General features: G+C 33.9%; 2 protein-coding genes across 2 annotated transcripts; one reads left to right on the top strand and one right to left on the bottom strand.

The window, feature by feature from the left end:
- Positions 1 to 8,414: 8,414 nt before the first annotated feature.
- Positions 8,415 to 10,061, top strand: LOC118041725 (uncharacterized). The gene is made up of 2 exons (XM_035049206.2): positions 8,415 to 9,142; positions 9,268 to 10,061. Exons 1-2 carry the CDS (start codon positions 8,786 to 8,788, stop codon positions 9,877 to 9,879), a joined length of 969 nt encoding a protein of 322 aa, XP_034905097.1. The 5' UTR covers positions 8,415 to 8,785; the 3' UTR covers positions 9,880 to 10,061.
- Positions 10,062 to 11,495: 1,434 nt separating this feature from the next.
- LOC118041724 (serine hydroxymethyltransferase 7) lies at positions 11,496 to 16,563 on the bottom strand. Its single transcript, XM_035049205.2, has 4 exons — positions 15,371 to 16,563; positions 14,313 to 14,718; positions 12,295 to 12,396; positions 11,496 to 11,966 (listed from the first exon to the last, which is right to left on the bottom strand). Exons 1-4 carry the CDS (start codon positions 16,310 to 16,312, stop codon positions 11,749 to 11,751), a joined length of 1,668 nt encoding a protein of 555 aa, XP_034905096.1. The 5' UTR covers positions 16,313 to 16,563; the 3' UTR covers positions 11,496 to 11,748.
- Between the last annotated feature and the right edge of the window lie 1,095 nt (positions 16,564 to 17,658).

Below are 17,658 nucleotides of genomic sequence, written 5' to 3'. Positions count from 1 at the left end.
AAGAACAAACCGTGATGTGGTAAGGTCAAAAACAATATTCAGCCATATTGGGTCAGGGCTATTACACCTTGAAACTTCCTGATCAAACTCATTGCCTAGCTTGAGTTTAAAAACGTGACCTTGTCAACATGGTGAATTCAAATGCAACTCAAGTGACCAGTGAAATGCATTGTTTGGCTTTAAAATAAATTTTAAAATGGTATTTTTTTTAATATTAAGATGGTGACATTTTGGATTGACACGGGTTTAGAAGCTTAACCCGTCAAACTTGTGATCCAGATTATAGACTCTATTAGGTTAAACAACTTTGTTTCCTTAACTATCTTTTATTTAATGATATTACAACAAAAATAAACACTTGTAAAATAGAGCATCAATCAAATATTGAAACATTTATTTGAAATTATAATAACTTCATAAAAAATAAATTATAAAAAATTATATAAAAAAGGAAATTAAAATTAACAAAATATTGAGGAAAAAAACAAAAAGGATTTAATAAAAAAGAGAGAGAAGGTGAAACTTTTTAAAAAAGAAAAAGGAAAAAGGGGGAGAGTTTTCCTTCACTTTTCACATGACCATTGAACGAGCTTGGTTACCCCGGTTCTTTTAGTTTGTAGTTAGTTGTGAACATATAATCAGTAGTATATCTATGTTAATTATTATTCCATAAACATATTAATTCAAAAACTAGCTTAAATGAATACAAGCAAAACAAGTTATGCGTGAAATATAGGGATAGTTTCAAGAAAATACAAGAATTTAAAGGAAAATTATAACCCAATGTATAGTGATTGTCTTGTGATTAGAACAATATATTATTAACATAACCTAATTCCCTGTAGAAAAAATATTGTATCAAAGACGTGATTTACTATTAATTGAAATAGTAAATTTATATATTTTTCCATGGCAAAAAAAAATAGATGAACTAGTTTTCAGGGGTAAATAATATTTTCATAGGTCCATTTATCATTTCAGTCTTTTCTCAATTCTTTTGAACAATAAATGACTTTAATACCCTTAAAATAAAATAAAAAAAAACACTTCACTATAGTTTATAGACTTTTTTGTTTTTTTTAAACAGAGTGTAACTTCTTTTTTTAGAATCAAAATTCTGAAAACATGGTTATAAGGGGTTTTTTTGTAATTTCAAAGGGTTTTTTTGTAATTATTATTTGGATCCAGGGGTGATGTGGTAATTTGATCAATAAAATAAAAAAAATGAAAAAGTTGATGATATGTATACTACACGCACGAGTGCATCAAGTGCTCCACTACTTTCGGTTAGTCCGACTATGATGGTAGAAATTGTTGCTCTATAGTGTCATTCGATTTATCTTGTCATTCTCTTCCTCCCTAAATAAAGCATGTACAATGATTCTATCTGGTTTGTTCATTTATTCAATTTTTTTTCATTAATTTATCTCTTTTTTCACTTTGATTTACGCACTGCCTTTAAAACAGTTCACAACACCCCTTTAATTTATGTTCCTTTTAGATTTAGTACTTATTCTTTTAATTATAATTTTTTTCTTAAAAAAATTGTTTCAAATTGGAAATTATTTTCAATTTCACCTTCCTTTAATTTTTTCCATATTCTAGATTTGGTTCTTGTTATTTTTGTATTTGATATGATTTATAAATTGATTTTTCGTGAAGATTTCATCCTCCTTTATTTTTTCTATTAGGGTTTGATCCCCTATTTTATTTTATTGCTACTTTTATGTCATGACAAGTTTTTTTTTTTATCCTTCACATTAAATTGATTAGTAATTTTGCTTCTTGTCTGAGTCTGGGTATGAAATTTTACCAATTATAATTTTTAAAGATTAGCTTAGGTTTATGAGATTTATTCGAGTTTACTTGGTTTTTTCATATTATTAAATTATTAAGGTTGCCTTTTTTATTATTAAATGAACTAAACTTATTAAACTCAATCGACTGAATGACCTCGAGTCACGAATTTCTTTTTCTTCTTTAAAAATCTTAGAGTTGACTGATTAACCACTGATATAAGATTATCCAGATCATTTTTTTATCTTTTTTTTAAAAATTATTTTTTTTTGTTGCAACCTTTTATATTTGGTCCATTGTAATTGGACTTTTAAATTTATTTTAAAATGAGTTTCATGATTTTATTACAATCTCATACCTTATATTATGAGTTTCACAAGTTAATTATTATTAATCCAGGTCGATCTAATGTGTCACTAACACAATGTTTATTTTTTTAATATGTTGTCTAAGAATATCGCAATTTAAGTTTTTTAAAAGTTTTTTCAGCTATTATATATCAATTTTTTTTACTTCCCAACATCTTTTATATTTTTTTAAAAGGCTGGAAAAAAAATAACATGCGGCGTAGTACGGTTATTGCTTCTAAGAGGCGGATTTGGATGGCAGGGGAAAAAAAACTCAGTTTACGTTTTATATTCGAGTCTTGTCATCTGTGTGTTTAAGAAATACAATATATCAATGTTTGCGTAGCTTTACAAGAATATCTCGTGTTAGTGTGCACGTAAATTTCTTTGGACATGATCATAGCTATGAAAGACGAAATATTTTTATCAAATGTGTGATCAATATATATATATATATATATATATTATATATATATATATATATATATATATATATCATCAGAAAGAGATCAAGATTTCTTCTTCCCCAGCTAAAGAAAAATCATTACCCTGTATTGTGTTATCAGATCTATATATTATTAATGTAATGCCACTCTTCATATTCATCATAATTTAAGCACACCGTGTAGCTAGGTTGATAACTTTGTATCAAGATTTTGTGTTTTGACCATACCCCGATTCTTTTTTATTTTTCCTTGTAACTCTTTTTTTCTGATTTTTCTTCTCTCATGAATATTCTCAATTGTTGTCGGTTGTCGAGCAGGATTCTTCAGGTTTGTTGACAGAAATAGATTCTATTGCTCGTTAAATTCGCTTTTCAAATTAATAAATAAATTTGTACGTAATCTATAGTGGGAAAGAAGAAAAAGGAAATTTTCCACTGCAGTTGTTGCTTCATGATCCGTAAGATTCAATCGTATATTATATATATTATTTTTGTTTAAAAATCTAAATTTAAAAAGGATCAAAAGCAATAATATACCACAACATATCTAGGCTTGATATAAAAGCACTAATTAACTTCTAAGCCTAATATTCTTGTTCTCGACTACATGTTGAGTTTAAATACATGAATCTAATGAGTTGTTAGATCTAACTTTTGGTAAGATGTCAGCTCATAACCCTTGAACTTGAAATCATTCCAGTTCTAAATGTACATGGAACTGACAATTATTATATACTCCATTATTGTGTTAAAATGTGACTTTACTTGTTTATATTTATGAATTTAAATTTTACATTTTAGATTTATGAATTTAAACTTATATTATTTCTATTAAAAAATATATTTGTATCAATCATACTTCTAACATAAAATTATTTTTGTTATAAGTTATTTACAAAAAAATAAATTAAATTATGATTTTAAGTTTAAAAAACACTTTTCAAAGGTCAATAGATCTAACATGAGACTTTAAATTACTCCAACTCCAGTCCACATCATATTGAATTGAAGTCACATTCACTTCATTCCATGCCATAAAATCAAAGCCATGGTCGGGTGCCTCATTATTATCTGCAAAAATGTCTGCAAATCACTTGGCTTTGAATCAAAGTTGGCTTTTCAGAAATCCCTTCATCACCATAAACATAAAAAAATTGAAGAATGAAAAGAAGCATCGGTGGTCCCTAGCCAACCCCCGATTTAATTTAGAAATTAATACGGTAACCAACTTCCAAGACTAGGCATATCAAGCCCTGACTTCCTCGGTTGATATATATATAGGATATATATGGCCTCCCCCACCCCCGATGTTATATTAAGAGAAATAAAAAAAAAAATAGAAATCTCCATTTCCTTTTGAATTAATTTCTGCAGGAACAACTATTCCTTTTGTATCATTTTCAAATGTTAATAGTGCCTATGCATGGACCATCCAGTTGTGTTCTTCGAGGATCATCAATAAGAAAATGAAACATTCTCCTGTATGGTGTCGTCCAGTGATAAACATGGTGGCATGAAAAGGAATCCACCAGCCAAATCTAGCCATTAATAAGGGCACCCTCTGAATTATGCCATTAACTACTTCTGCTGTGAATATCCAGGCTAAAATCAAGTATTGCTGACTTGACTGTAGCTTCGTTGTTGATCAATAAATTATTGTGATTTTATCTTTTATTATGCTCATGTTCCCAATCATGCATACGCGTCTTCTGCAATAGATAACCATGGAGAAGGAGAGACAGTGCCCTTTTGCTTTTGGTTTATTTGAGGATGGATTTTCCTCCTTGCTTTGCTATATCAGTGAAAAAGACCATCTTCTGCAATAGATAACCAGGCTACCCCTCGCCAAAACAACCACCACGCCCTAAACCTGTAGACTACGGCAACCCCATGTTACCTGGCAACATTTGAATCGCGAGGTGCTTTAATCTGTTTTGTTTGGCTAATCTGAGGAGGTTCTTGCAATTTGAGCTGGTTCCGGCAATGCTGTCACTACGTTCATGAGGATTTGATCGAGTCATGCATGTAGTGAATTTATGCATCCTGTTCTAGCACATGTCGACGCAGTAAAGGTGTCTAAAGGAGCGTGGAGCTTCGAAACCTAGAGTTTCAATCACGATAGAAGGGCTAGCGAAATGATTCCCCGCCCTTCCCTCCAGTATATTACTGGGAAAATCTTGAAGAAGATATATAAATAATAAAAACAGGTTGAAATCTTTAATTGTTTTCCTGGAAATGTTTTATCAGAGAGTATAGCATCGAACGAAGTGGATTGATTAACTAGAATCAATTAAGAAATCAAAGAACATTGATTGAAGATCCAAACTAGAAGAGAAATCTAATATTTTATGATTGTGATTTAATAAATTTATTTATCATTTCCTATATTTGTTTGGAGTTCTATTTTTTGATAGAGAGAGTTTCCAAGGTTTTAATTACCTTGGTCAAGATTTGCAATCTGCCTTTTTATGGTGAAGAACAATAAGAGAGGGGCAGACCTAATCGTACATGAATATGGTTGAAGTGCTCCCTGTATCAAAAGATAATGGGCGCCCATATCAATGCCCTTAAATAGGGCTCCATGGACAGTAGCTCCTCTTCCCTTCCCAAAGAATTCATCTCAAAAGACCAACATCCTCTTAAAATGTCCCCTTCTCCAAAAACCCACGAGAGCGCCCCGCTAACACTTTAGTTTTTTCGAGTATATTTGCAATTTTAAAATAATATGTATATTTTTTAATAACAGTATGTTAAAATAAAAAATATTTTTTAAAAAAAACACGATGACACCAGTTGCCAGACATGCTATTGTAAACTAAATAAAGATTTCATGGTCCCCCACCCGGCAGCTTTAAATAAAAAAAGAAAAGAAAAGGAAAAGGAGATGAAATGAGGCAAAATACAATGAGAGAATAAAGGAAAATACTTCCCCAAACAGCTTTAAACATTCTATTGCCGTTGATTAAGTGATGATAAGACCAATTAATCATTCAGTCAAATGGAAAATTTTTTGGAAAGCCAAAGATATCATATTGTAATATATAATTATAAACATAGAATCCGAAAGACTGAGTCACAGAATCCCTTTTCTCAGATCCGCCGTCTGATGGGTCCTAAATCTCTGCCAAATTAATGGCTTGGATTGACTTTTAAGTTGCCAGGATGCATAGTATATTTACTAGACTTTTTTCGAGTCAATTTCTTTTTAAAATAAAAAAATAATTTAATTAATTAATGATAATCTAACTCAGCTCAGTTTAACTTGACAACTACATAAGATATTAGATAAGAATATCATGTTGAATGGAAAGTGAAAAAATTCATAAACTCAACATCGAAAAAAAATAAAAATTAATTAATTTTTAAAAAGAATAGTAAAAAAAAAAAAGTTGAGTCAACCTGAGTTCACTCTATTAATCCGCCATCCACGACATGAAAATCATGATTAAAAAAAAAATATATTTTTTAAAAATAACCTATAAAAAAGAATTAAAGTTAAAATAAATTTAAAGAACATTAAAAAAAAAAAAAAAAAACTCGAGTCACCTAGTGTTTATCCTGACTAACCAATGACCCGAGATAGCTCCACATAAAGAAAAAGCATAAAAACATCAAAAAAAGCTCAAAACCTAACTAGACCTAATGTCAAATGATAAAATAAAAAAAAAACACTTAAAAAAATATTAAAAAAAAAACTAAAACAACCCGGGTTAACTAGTTTAACCCGTGATTTGGAATAACCCCATAAAAAAGAATATATATATATATATATATATATATAAAGAGTAATTAAAAGAATGAGAAGCAAAATCTGGACTAAAGAATAAAAACAAAATGTTTAGGTTTAAAAATAAAAAAGCCAAGGTAAGAAAAGGAAAAAAATATTAAAAGAATGAGGATCAAATTAGATAATAAATAAAATAAAATAAAATATTGAGGGATTTAAAAAAAAAATAAGAAGAAAATGATTAAAAAGAAGCAATTAAAAAAATGAAGACCATAATTAGATAAAAAAATAAAAAAAATGTTGAGGACAGATTAAAAAAAAAATCAAGAAAAGGATTGAAAAACAACAATCAAGAGAATGAATACCATATTTAATATAAAAATTAAATAAAACCAAATGGAATAGATGAAATTTGAAAAAACTTTAAAAAATAAAAACTAGTTAAAAGGAGGATCGCAACTAAAATAAAATTAAACGAAAGGACAAACCTTGGAATTTTAGCTAACCCCGTTGAAGAATTTAAAAAAAAGAGGATAAAGAAGAAGGGGGAAGAAAAAAAACTTTCATCTCCTTCGAGTCAATTTGCACTACACACGCAATTCGCCTCATTAGTCATATTAATGTCACTGGACACTTTAAAAGACACAACAATTGAATATTTTTACTGTCAATTGACATCGCACACATTGTTGGAAAGGCAGCGTCCACTCATTGGGGCATGTTATGTACGCGCTGCTACTTTTTTTATTATTAATTTTCTTATAAAAATTGATTTGTCTCTAATTCAAATAGATTATAACATAAAACCATGATGAAAATACCAAGACACCCATTAACCAATCCTTTACTTTTTTTTATATAGGTAATGAAAATAATTTTCTTATTAAAAAAATAAAATGTTAAAAAGCCCCTCACATTGTTTAGTTTTTTTGTTTACCTTTTAAGGATATTTATGTCACTGAACCGTGCAAAAAAATTCAATAAACTATTATAGCCTCAATTAATTTTATAAAAGCAAAAATATAATTGCAGTGTAGCAATCAACATGAAATATCTCTCCCTCCACAGTAAAAGAGTGATGGGATTCGGTGTTTTTTTTTTTTAAATAAAATTAATAAGACTGCAAAGGGGACTAGTGACTAAGGGAATGAAGAAGGAAGAAATAATCCAAGAGGAAAAAATTGAAAAGGAAAAAGAAAAATATAAATTAAATAAGGCCTGAAAAGACTGATTTTCCACGTAGAAAAGTTTGCGGAACACACATATAAAGAACCTCATCATTCCACTTCCTCCTTTTGAAAAAGAAAAAGAAAATAAATAAAGGACAATAAAAATATATCTAGGAGAAATAAAATCCCACAAATTTCAACAAGTGAAGGAACAAACTCAGTTGCTCGAGGAAGAAAAGCAGGGAAGAAGAAGCCAAAGCAAGCACTAAAATCAAAAGCGAAGACTCGTATCTATATGGATGAAATAAAGGAATTAAAAGATATAGAATAGAATCATAATCTCAGTCAACAATCCAGTCAAACCTTCTACGACCCAGAAATCCCTACTCCATTATCATATCACATTAAATCTTTAATGATCGCTCGATAATAGTATCGTTTGAAAATGTAATTATAGTTATTTTTTTAAATATTTTCATGTTGAAATATGAACAAATGTTTTTTAAAATTATTTCTTAAAAAAATATTTAATCGTAATTAATGTGCAAACTAATCCAAAAAAACCTCTTAATGGTTGAAAGAAAATCATCATGGAATATGACCAGCTATATATTCATAATACTTGGTGTATATCAGCATCACATCCTGCCGATTCTCTCACATATTATTATATTTTGTAATATATGTGTATATTTTGACAAATATATGGTGCTATAATTTAATCTTTAATAGGATGGAGGAGAAAAGAAACACAGAGCACAGCAACAAAAGCAAGAAATTGGAAGGGAGCTCATGGAAAATTAATGTCTTATAGGCTTTATATATATATATATATATACATATATGTCTCTGTTTTCTTTATGGTAAATTCTGCTTTATTTATTTGGGAAACTCCTAAATTGTTTTTAAAATTTTCCTCTTTTCTCTTCTTTATGCCCATTAAAATATCAATGAAAATGCCATTTTACCAATCATCCTTTCCCCTGTATAGGAAACACCCATCATTGCTCCCAACAATCCTTTTCAACCTTAGAAACCTGAGCTTCTAAGATATTCCCTCCTTCCATTCTCTTTCTCTTATGCTTCCCCTCACTTCTCCCGGTTTAAATACCCCTCCATCTTTTGTTACCTTCTCCTCCCCTCCCCTCCCCCCCGAAAGACACACCCGCCTCCTCCTCCAACTCTTATGCTACCATCCCATCACTTTTCTTTCCTTTATACTTGCGCGGAGAGCTGTTATAGTGAGTGTGAGTGATCAGTGATCCTCCCCTGATTGATTCTTCTCCTTGAAATTAGTACAATGGATCCTTCCTCTACAAATTCTGTCAATGGTTTCTACTCTTTTCTAACCAGAGGGATCGATGATCTTGAACGTGTTTATCTCTCCAACAACTTCATGTCGATTCAATTCCTTCAAAGAGTTCTTTCTTTATTAAGATCTTTTCATTCTCAGTTGACTTTGCTTGTCCAAAAACTCCATTTGCCTGTTGGTGACAAGTGGCTTGATGAATACATGGACGAGAGTTCTAAGCTATGGGAGGCATGTCATGTCCTTAAATCAGGCGTATCTGGCATCGAGAATTACTATTCTGCTGGATTCAATATCACCTCTTCTCTTGACAATCATCGCCATCTTAGCCCCCAGCTCTCTCGCCAGGTTCAAAAAAGAAAATCTTATCCCCATCCTTCCTCTCATTTCTTGATTCATTATACAAGAATATCTAAATTAACATCACAAAGTACTGTTCTTTATGATATATATTTTTGGAATTCTTGAAACAGGTCATAAGGGCAATTTCCGGGTGTAGAAGGGAGGCAGTGGGATTAGAAGAAGATAACAGAGCTTTAATGGAAACAAGAATCCAACCGCTATCTTTGAGGTTTGATGAGAAGATTTCTATTGAATCCAAACTCAACGGATTCAATGGTTTTCGAGGAGTTCTGTATGCAATGAGAAACGTAAGCTCTTTGCTACTAATGATCTTGCTCTATGGACTGGTCTATTGTTGGCCAGAATCAAGTTTTCTGCGAGGAGGGTACGAAGGGTGCTTGTTTTTTGGATCAGCTTTCATGATCTCAACAGGAAGATTGCAGCAGAGAGTAGCAGCAGAGATAAACCAGATAAATGGGAGGCCAGGGATTCTGCTTTACGAGTTCAGGAGATCAAAGATGGCCATGGAGGAGCTCAGAGGGGAGCTTGAGCGAAAGTGTGGACAAGGAGGAGCTGTAGAGTGGGAAACAGAGGTGGGGATGAGAGAAAGAGTGGACAACTTAAGAGGGTGTTTTGGGGTGTTGAGATCTGGAGCTGAAAATATTATCGGGCAGCTTGATGATTTCTTTGATGAGATTGTTGAAGGAAGGAAGAAGCTTTTGGACTTTTGCAGTCATAGGTAGGTAGGTAGGAAGAGGGAGAGAGAAAAGAAGAAGAAATAGAATGGTTGAGAATTAAACAAAAAAAAAAAATACAAGGTACATGAAGCAGTTGTTGGGGTGGTTGTACCTTTAAGCCTTCTCTTCTCTATTTATTTTTTCTCCTTTTCCTCTTAATTTTCATATATTTTTCCTTTCCCCTTCCATATGGATTTCTTGTTTGTTACGGTTGCTGTGGTAGTTCTCTAGTTTTTGGTTGGAAACCAAAAGGAAAAGATGTTGAACTGAACAAAGTAAACATGAAAAAGATTGGGCAGTTCAGTTCAGGGAGATGGAGTTATTATGCAGGGACAACGTTGTTACGCTTTCTCGACATGAAAATGAAAATCCAGCTTCTTGTTGCTTCCTACCTTTTATTACAGTGTGAAACAACACAAAAAGAAAGCTGCTTCTTGTAGGGAGAGAGAGAGAGAGAGATACGACAAGTTAGAAAAAATCCTTAGATTTTCCTCTTATTCCGGTTGCGTAGTCATGGAAGTGCTCTTTAGTTGTTACACTAAATGACCAATCATTCTAGTAGTGAAAAATGATGCAAAAAGGAGACCTAGGACTTGTAGAGAGGACTGTGATATTCCTGGGTTCGCTTTAATTTCAAAAGAAGCCCTCCCTCTTAGCTCCTTGGGAAGAAATCTTTTGTCTGATACGGGTTCGCTTTGAAAGCAATGGAGTTGATGATGAAAGCTTCTTAGCACAGCACTCTTCTTCTTGACATGTCGCTTCTGAACTCTCTATCTTTCTTTATGATAATCATGTTATGCTTGCCAATTTCTCCCCCCTTTTTGGGCTTGGGAAAATATAAAAAACACAATACATGGAGGGTCACTTTCTCTTTTCTAACCGTATCTCGTGCTTTTTGTCCCTTGCCGGAAATTCATGCCTTGCTTCCCTTCATGGGTTCCATATGAGAATGCTTAATAAACTAACTTGTAAAATAATGGGAAATAAAAGGAGAAAAGATAACGACAAAATCTAGCTAAATAAATAAAGCTAGCTGCACCAGAAGCAGGCAGTTTTTGGCAGCAAAGTTGTGTTCCAACAAAGCTGTGGGCAGCCGGCAGCCGGCAGCACACTGCGAATTATCATTACTCTTGAAACCCCAGCACCATGCCTTTAATTATCACAACCAATTATGCTTTTCCATTCCGTCCTTGCAACAACATTTTAATAACAGATGGAGGAAGCGGTGCTTAAAGAAAAAAAACCAACCATTTACAGTTGTCCCCCACCTTACCACCTCCCTTGTACGGTGAACTAATCTGGGGTGAGAAGAATAAAGATCCCCGTAAAAGAACCGAGACAGAAAGACACGATAGACAAGTACAGAAAGACAGGCGGCCAAGCAAATACTGAAATTGACATGGCTTCAAGCAGAGCAGCATATCACCATTTGAACATGCACTGGGTTCGTTAAAGAAGAAGAGCAAAGTCATCACCCAGAGCAAGATGTCATTACAATGTTTTGCATGTTATTTGCATTTCATACAGAAGACATCCTGTCTTCCTGTTTAAATCATAATCAAGGATGTATCAAAATAACGCTATTTGATTTCGAGCAATCAAACATAAAGAAACATAGTCCATCCTTGAAAAATTTTAAATAACTCGTGATATAACTTTACAAAAAATGGAAAAGAAAAGAAAAAAACAGCTAGGATGTTGTAATAATCCGGCAACATCCCAGAAATTCACTATGGTATTTTACACGATGAATGAAGAATAAGAAATACAGTAAAACGGGGGGGAATGGATGGGTCACCATGCGGAAATGACAGTAAGCCACAATGGCAAGGAAAAAAGACCTCCAGCTGCATGCAAGTTGCCTCTTTTATATATTCAAATGTCAAATCCTGGCATGGCAAACTGAGAAGCAAAAATCTCAACCCGGTTTCGAAGCTCAACAATATCTTTATTGTTATGAAGACCTTTGAGGAAATCCTTTTTTCCATGTTCCCTCTGCACAACAGTCGTAATCTGAGCAGCCTTGAGAAGAAAGTCAGCAATCGTCTCAAAATCAGCCTCTATGCAACCTCTTGATGTCATAGCAGGAGCACCTGAAAAAGATTAAAATTATGAAAAACTTGGAAATTGAAGAAAGCATGGTCCTCATGTTAACATGATAGTAACTTGAAAATTACATGCAGGAATTCAGCGCAACGAAAAATTTGGAATTGAAGAAAAAGGAGGAAGCGGGAATAAACATGATCAAAACCCATTGGAAGCTAATAACATCTCTACTTTCCGCTGAAGAAAATCATTTTGTACTGCCTTTAAAACTATATCTAATGTATGAAGAAATTTGATTGAGAATTTTAAACTCAATATACCTATAGGTGGCTTTATATTAATTGGAAATTGAAGCTTGACAAAATAACAACTTACCAATTCTCACTCCTCCAGGACAGATCGCACCATTGTCACCAAATATGGCACTTTTATTTAGAGTGATGTGGCACATTTCACACACCTTCTCATAACACTTGCCTGGAAGAAAGAACAGGAAATATGGTCATTAGGAGAGCAAAAGGAACATACAAACACATGCACTGATAATTTTATATATATATAAAAAAGAGTGTCAACGTCATGCATAAACACTCCCTTTCTCAGGTGTGCTAGGAGATAAAACTGAGAAGAAAAGTTACATAAACACAGAAAGGATGTAAATTTACTCAAGCAGTCAATGCTATTTAATTGGCATGAGCACCCCACCCATGTCTCCATCTACTGTAGACTTTGTTGCTATAAAAGGTTTTAATAAGAAGATTCTACAACTATAAAGCTAAAAGGAAAAAGGAAGTTGAATTAGGAATCATATAGAACTGCTACTTTGAGCAGTGTTTGGAGATAATATAAAAATTTAGAGGAGTGGTTTGGAAGGCCCTTGAGCTTTTCCCTCCAATGTTTTCCTTCTCCGGGAAGGTAATGATATATGCACTCACCCATGGTCTGTCATCATCCACTGGGTCCCAACTTGAAATATGGGTCCCAAGAAGAATCAGGTTATCTTGAAAAGATAAATGATAATTTTATCTAAAACAGGCTTAACCCTAATGCCTACATTAACCCCCTTGGGTATAAAAATAAGTTAAAAGTAAAGTGAAGGGGGATATTCCAGAAAGGGGTTTGCTGCAATTGGATTACACAAGAGAGTAACTTTGTCATTTCAAATGTTCCTTTCCCCATGCTTTGACTTGAATGGTGATGCATATATAGGTGAGTAACGTTTCCACCAGTGGCAATTCAAATCTTCTCCACTTGAATGATTACTCACTCTTCTGCGCAGATACTTCTGCTCAAAGCCAAACTTAGAAGTCTGCATATACTAGAGGTAACCTAGATTTTCTAGTTCATGGCTACCAGAATCTTTATAACGAGAAAAGGCAGTAGAACAGAAATGCACACGAGAATCAAACTGAAACTCAAAGTAGTCAATGTACTAAGAAAATACATTCTATCTAGAATTCCAATGCCACATAATCTCAAGAAATAGGAGCATACTACATTTCAATTTTGAATATCAATACAGTCAAGATGGCAGCCTGCTACTGTGCAAGGTATGTAATCTCATTGCGAGCAGAGTGTTTCTGAGTTTTAAACATCATATGCTCACAAAAAAAAAAAAAAAGGACAAATATTGACTGGACAAGTGGAGAGGAGAACTCATTGCTGATCAAGAAGAGGCAAAAAATGTGCGGATGAAAAGCATTAACAAGTAGAACTTGTACATCCAATTTCAAGGTTAAACTATTTAGCACAGATGACATGTTGACTAAAAGTCTAAAACATGATGGTATCTTTGAATTTGTTCTGTTTAGAGCTGACTGTATAGTTTGCCAAAATTCTATATTACAGCACCTAGGAAGTGATGGCAGTGACTAGCTCTAAGCATTCTAAACACAAATTGCTGATCAATGAAAAAAATTATAAAAAATAAAGACAACATAGTGTGATGAACCAACTTAAGCTTCATAAGAATATGTAAATTTTGATTCAGTTTTCTTTTTCCCAGTATAACTGGGCCAGCTATGAATTTTGGTGGTCATTCTCACAATCGAGATAAAACAGGCTACAAAGAGGTTCATATAAGTGGAAAAATTTAAAAATTATTGCAACTTACTTGCCAAATCAGTCTACATAATTATCTCTATTCATTTTAAGAAATAAGTACCATTTCTATCCATTTTCATAATACATGATTTTCATCAAGTAATAGATGATACTTTACACCCAAAAAAGAATCCATTGATGTTGAAATGTAAAAAAAAAGGGGGGGGGGGAGGCAAAATGACCGAATTGCATAACAGCTAAAGCAGGATTGCTATTAACTTCAATGCATAAGAAAAAACTAAATCTTGGGCTACTAATGTAAACATTGCGCAAGGATAGAAATATAATACCTGTTAATCCCCAGGTAGTTAGATCCCACAGCAACAAATGGTTATCAGTCCCACCAGTCACGAGTCTGCATTTTCTTTTCAACAAAGCAGATGCTAATGCCTGAGCATTTTTCCTCACCTGTTGCATATATGCTTTGTACTCTGGTGTGGCCACTTGTTTTAAGGCTATGGCAAGAGCAGCGATGTGATTATTGTGAGGACCCCCTTGTGTTGATGGATGGACTGCAAAATTTATCTTTTCTTCAAAATCATAATGGCTGCTACCATCACCATGACTAAGAAGCATGCCCTGCTTCCTCAATTTTGGGCCTTTCCTATAAAAAATAATCCCCCCTCTAGGACCTCGAAGACTTTTGTGTGTTGTAGAGGTAACAATATCACAATATTCAAATGGACTTACACATTCCTGTGAAAGAGAGACAAAACAATAGTAAGGAAAAACTACTGAAAAATATTTTGCTAATTTAATTGCAGATCAATGTATAACTCCTGTTGCACAATATTGTTCATTCTCAATACAAATATGGACTCAATAGGAAACTGTTTTTTCAGTCATCAAGCACTTTGAAAAAAATATGCTTTTAGCAAATAAATCCACATTACAATCTGAATCCTAATACAAAAACCATGCTAATGTTTAGTTCAGGCATTTACAGCAGTAGGCAAGTGGTAAAGATAAAAAACCAATCAATTCTACGCTATTAAATTCCATTTCAGGAAAAATAATTGATCCTGAAAGGATTCAGCACCAGAAATAGAAACAGAATGGCTAGAGAGTTTACTTGAGAAGGGTGTGTATCTATCTGTTATTGATATGTCATTTGTTAAATCACCGCATATATTTCTAAATGCATCCCGGTATCTTGCTCAGATACAAATTAGAAGTTGTTAAATAAGTGGCAACTCATGAGACTAAAAGCACAAGCTGATCAATCAAGCACTCATGACATTAAGTGATAGATAATTTTGTACCCTATCTTCAAATTCAAAACCGATATCAAAATGATAAATAAAAAGTAGAATGCTCGTGGAAATTATGCAATATCAAAATCTCAAACCTTAGCTGCTACGAGCCCGCTAATGTGAGCCATATCACACATCAAAACAGCACCAATCTTATCAGCAACTTGTCTAAACCTCGCATAATCCCACTCCCTCGGGTACGAACTCCCACCACTGATCAGTATCTTAGGTCTAAAATCCATAGCCTTCTCCTCCATCTTATCATAATCAATATACCCGGTTTGTGGATTCACTTTATATGGCAGACTCTCAAAAAAAATTGACGAAGCTGACACATTCTTCCCTCCAGGTGTATAATACCCATGACTTAAATGCCCTCCAGAAGGCGAGTCTAACCCCATGATCCTATCCCCGGGCAATAAAAGCCCAGTGTAAACAGAAAAATTCGCTGAAGTACATGAATATGGCTGCACATTAACACCCCATTTATCAGAATGAAGTCCAAAAGCTGCCAGCGCGCGGCTCCAACAAATCAATTCAATTTGATCAATATATTGATTTCCCGTATAATATCTGGAACCAGGCAATCCCTCCGAGTATTTATTAGTTAAATGACTACCAAGAGCTTCCATAACTGCACGGCAAACAAAATTCTCAGATGCAATCAATTCAATACCTTTAAACTGCCTTTGCTTCTCTTTCTCCATAATCTCATGAATTTCAGGATCCGCGACGGGAAGAGGGTGGTTTCCCCATGCCCGAACCATGGCCCGACGAGACTCCAAACCAGGATCCAAAGCAACCCGTTTCGAAGAACTTGTCGTCGATGATGAAGATGATGATTGAGAACTGTTATCTCTTGGTCTCTTTATACAAACTTGATGACCCAAAATGCTAAATTGTTCATCTTCTGTTTGGTTTTCTTCGTTATCGATGTGGGTTTCTTGTTTTTGATCGAGTAATTGCAGTTGAATTGGAATTGAACTTGAGTGAAATCGAAGCGAGAGACCTGATTGCGCTGCTTGTGTTAAATCCATCTCTAATAAAAATAAAAATTGGGGCTTTTTTTTCAGGGATTTTTAGTTATAAGTTTTCAGGGGTAAGAGTAGAAACAACAGAAACAGTGACAACAACGTTTAAAGCAATTGCAACGGGAGTAACGTACTCTTAATGTGTTAACGGAGGAGGTTTCCATTAAAATAAGAACACGCCCCAATTTGGAAACTCTTGAGAGATTTGTTCTTCAGGAGTTTGGAGAGGGTTGTTAAATGATAAGGGGAATGAGCCTGGACCGAAAAATGGAACGTTGGTGAATTGACCGGGAATAGCCGGTAACATCAAGTTTAACTCTAGGTGAAGTGTGAGCTCACGTGGACTAAATTGAGGTCAGGTTCAGTAACACCTGACCTGCGCGTTCCTTTTTTTTTTTTTTTTTTTGTAATGATTATTATTATTATTATTTTAATAAACTCTCAAGTCCATCCGACCGACCGGCCGTCCTTGATTGAGAGCAATTGCAGTTTGGGCCCGAATGTATTGCTTGCCCAAGTAGACAAAACCTTGCGGTTGCTTGTCTATGGAATCCTCCTCCTCCTCCTCCCTCTCTCATTGGGATTATTTGGGTTTGTTAATTTTGCGACCCGTTCTCGCAATCTTGTTTGTGTTTTCGTTTATATCTATTGGTACGTATGCATTTCTATTTTTTCCTCAGTTTTTCGTTCGTGTGTGACTGTAAATTTGAGGATTTGATTGGTAGAAATTTGATGATCAGGTTGGTGTTTGGCATGGAAGCTGGTGCTGGTACATGTGCCTTCGGTTCAAGATATTTTCGGCCCGCGTAAAAACCCCACCAAGCCTAAGCCACTGACCCTTCGAATATCAAGAATTTATGATACCATTGATCCCCGATATTTCACTCCTGCTGGGTAATTTTGTTCTCCTTAATTTTGTTTATTGTTGTTCATTGATTTATTTTATTAAATTAAGAGTTCAGGTCAGAGTCTGAATTTGAAAGCCCTGTACTTTGATTTATGTATATAGTTAATTGGATAGGTCCTTTTTTTATTACTGTTGTTGTTGTTCTAGGATTTCCTGGTCGAAAAAGGGACACAAAGTGCGGCTCTTAGCTAGAAATCAATCAAGTAATATTGTGATGATGACTCAATAACCAGGATTTTAGCTGCACTAGTTTTTATCCGGAAAAACGGTAGTGGGTTTCCAGTTGTTATGCTGATCTTGAATACTACGACAGCTGAGAGTGTTTCATAGAACGATCCGCAAGGTGTTTTTCATTAGTTTTATGGATACCTGGTCACGAAGAAAAGCCTGAGATGTCTGTGGGAATTGAGGCAGTGCAGTTATCGTTGAATGGTGGGCTTTAGAT

The sequence above is a fragment of the Populus alba genome, chromosome 14 (genome assembly GCF_005239225.2).
Source record: "Populus alba chromosome 14, ASM523922v2, whole genome shotgun sequence".
NCBI classification, from domain to species: Eukaryota; Viridiplantae; Streptophyta; class Magnoliopsida; order Malpighiales; family Salicaceae; genus Populus; species Populus alba.
The sequence above is the reverse complement of the archived record's forward strand: the minus strand, read 5'-3'. Positions and strand labels throughout refer to the sequence as shown.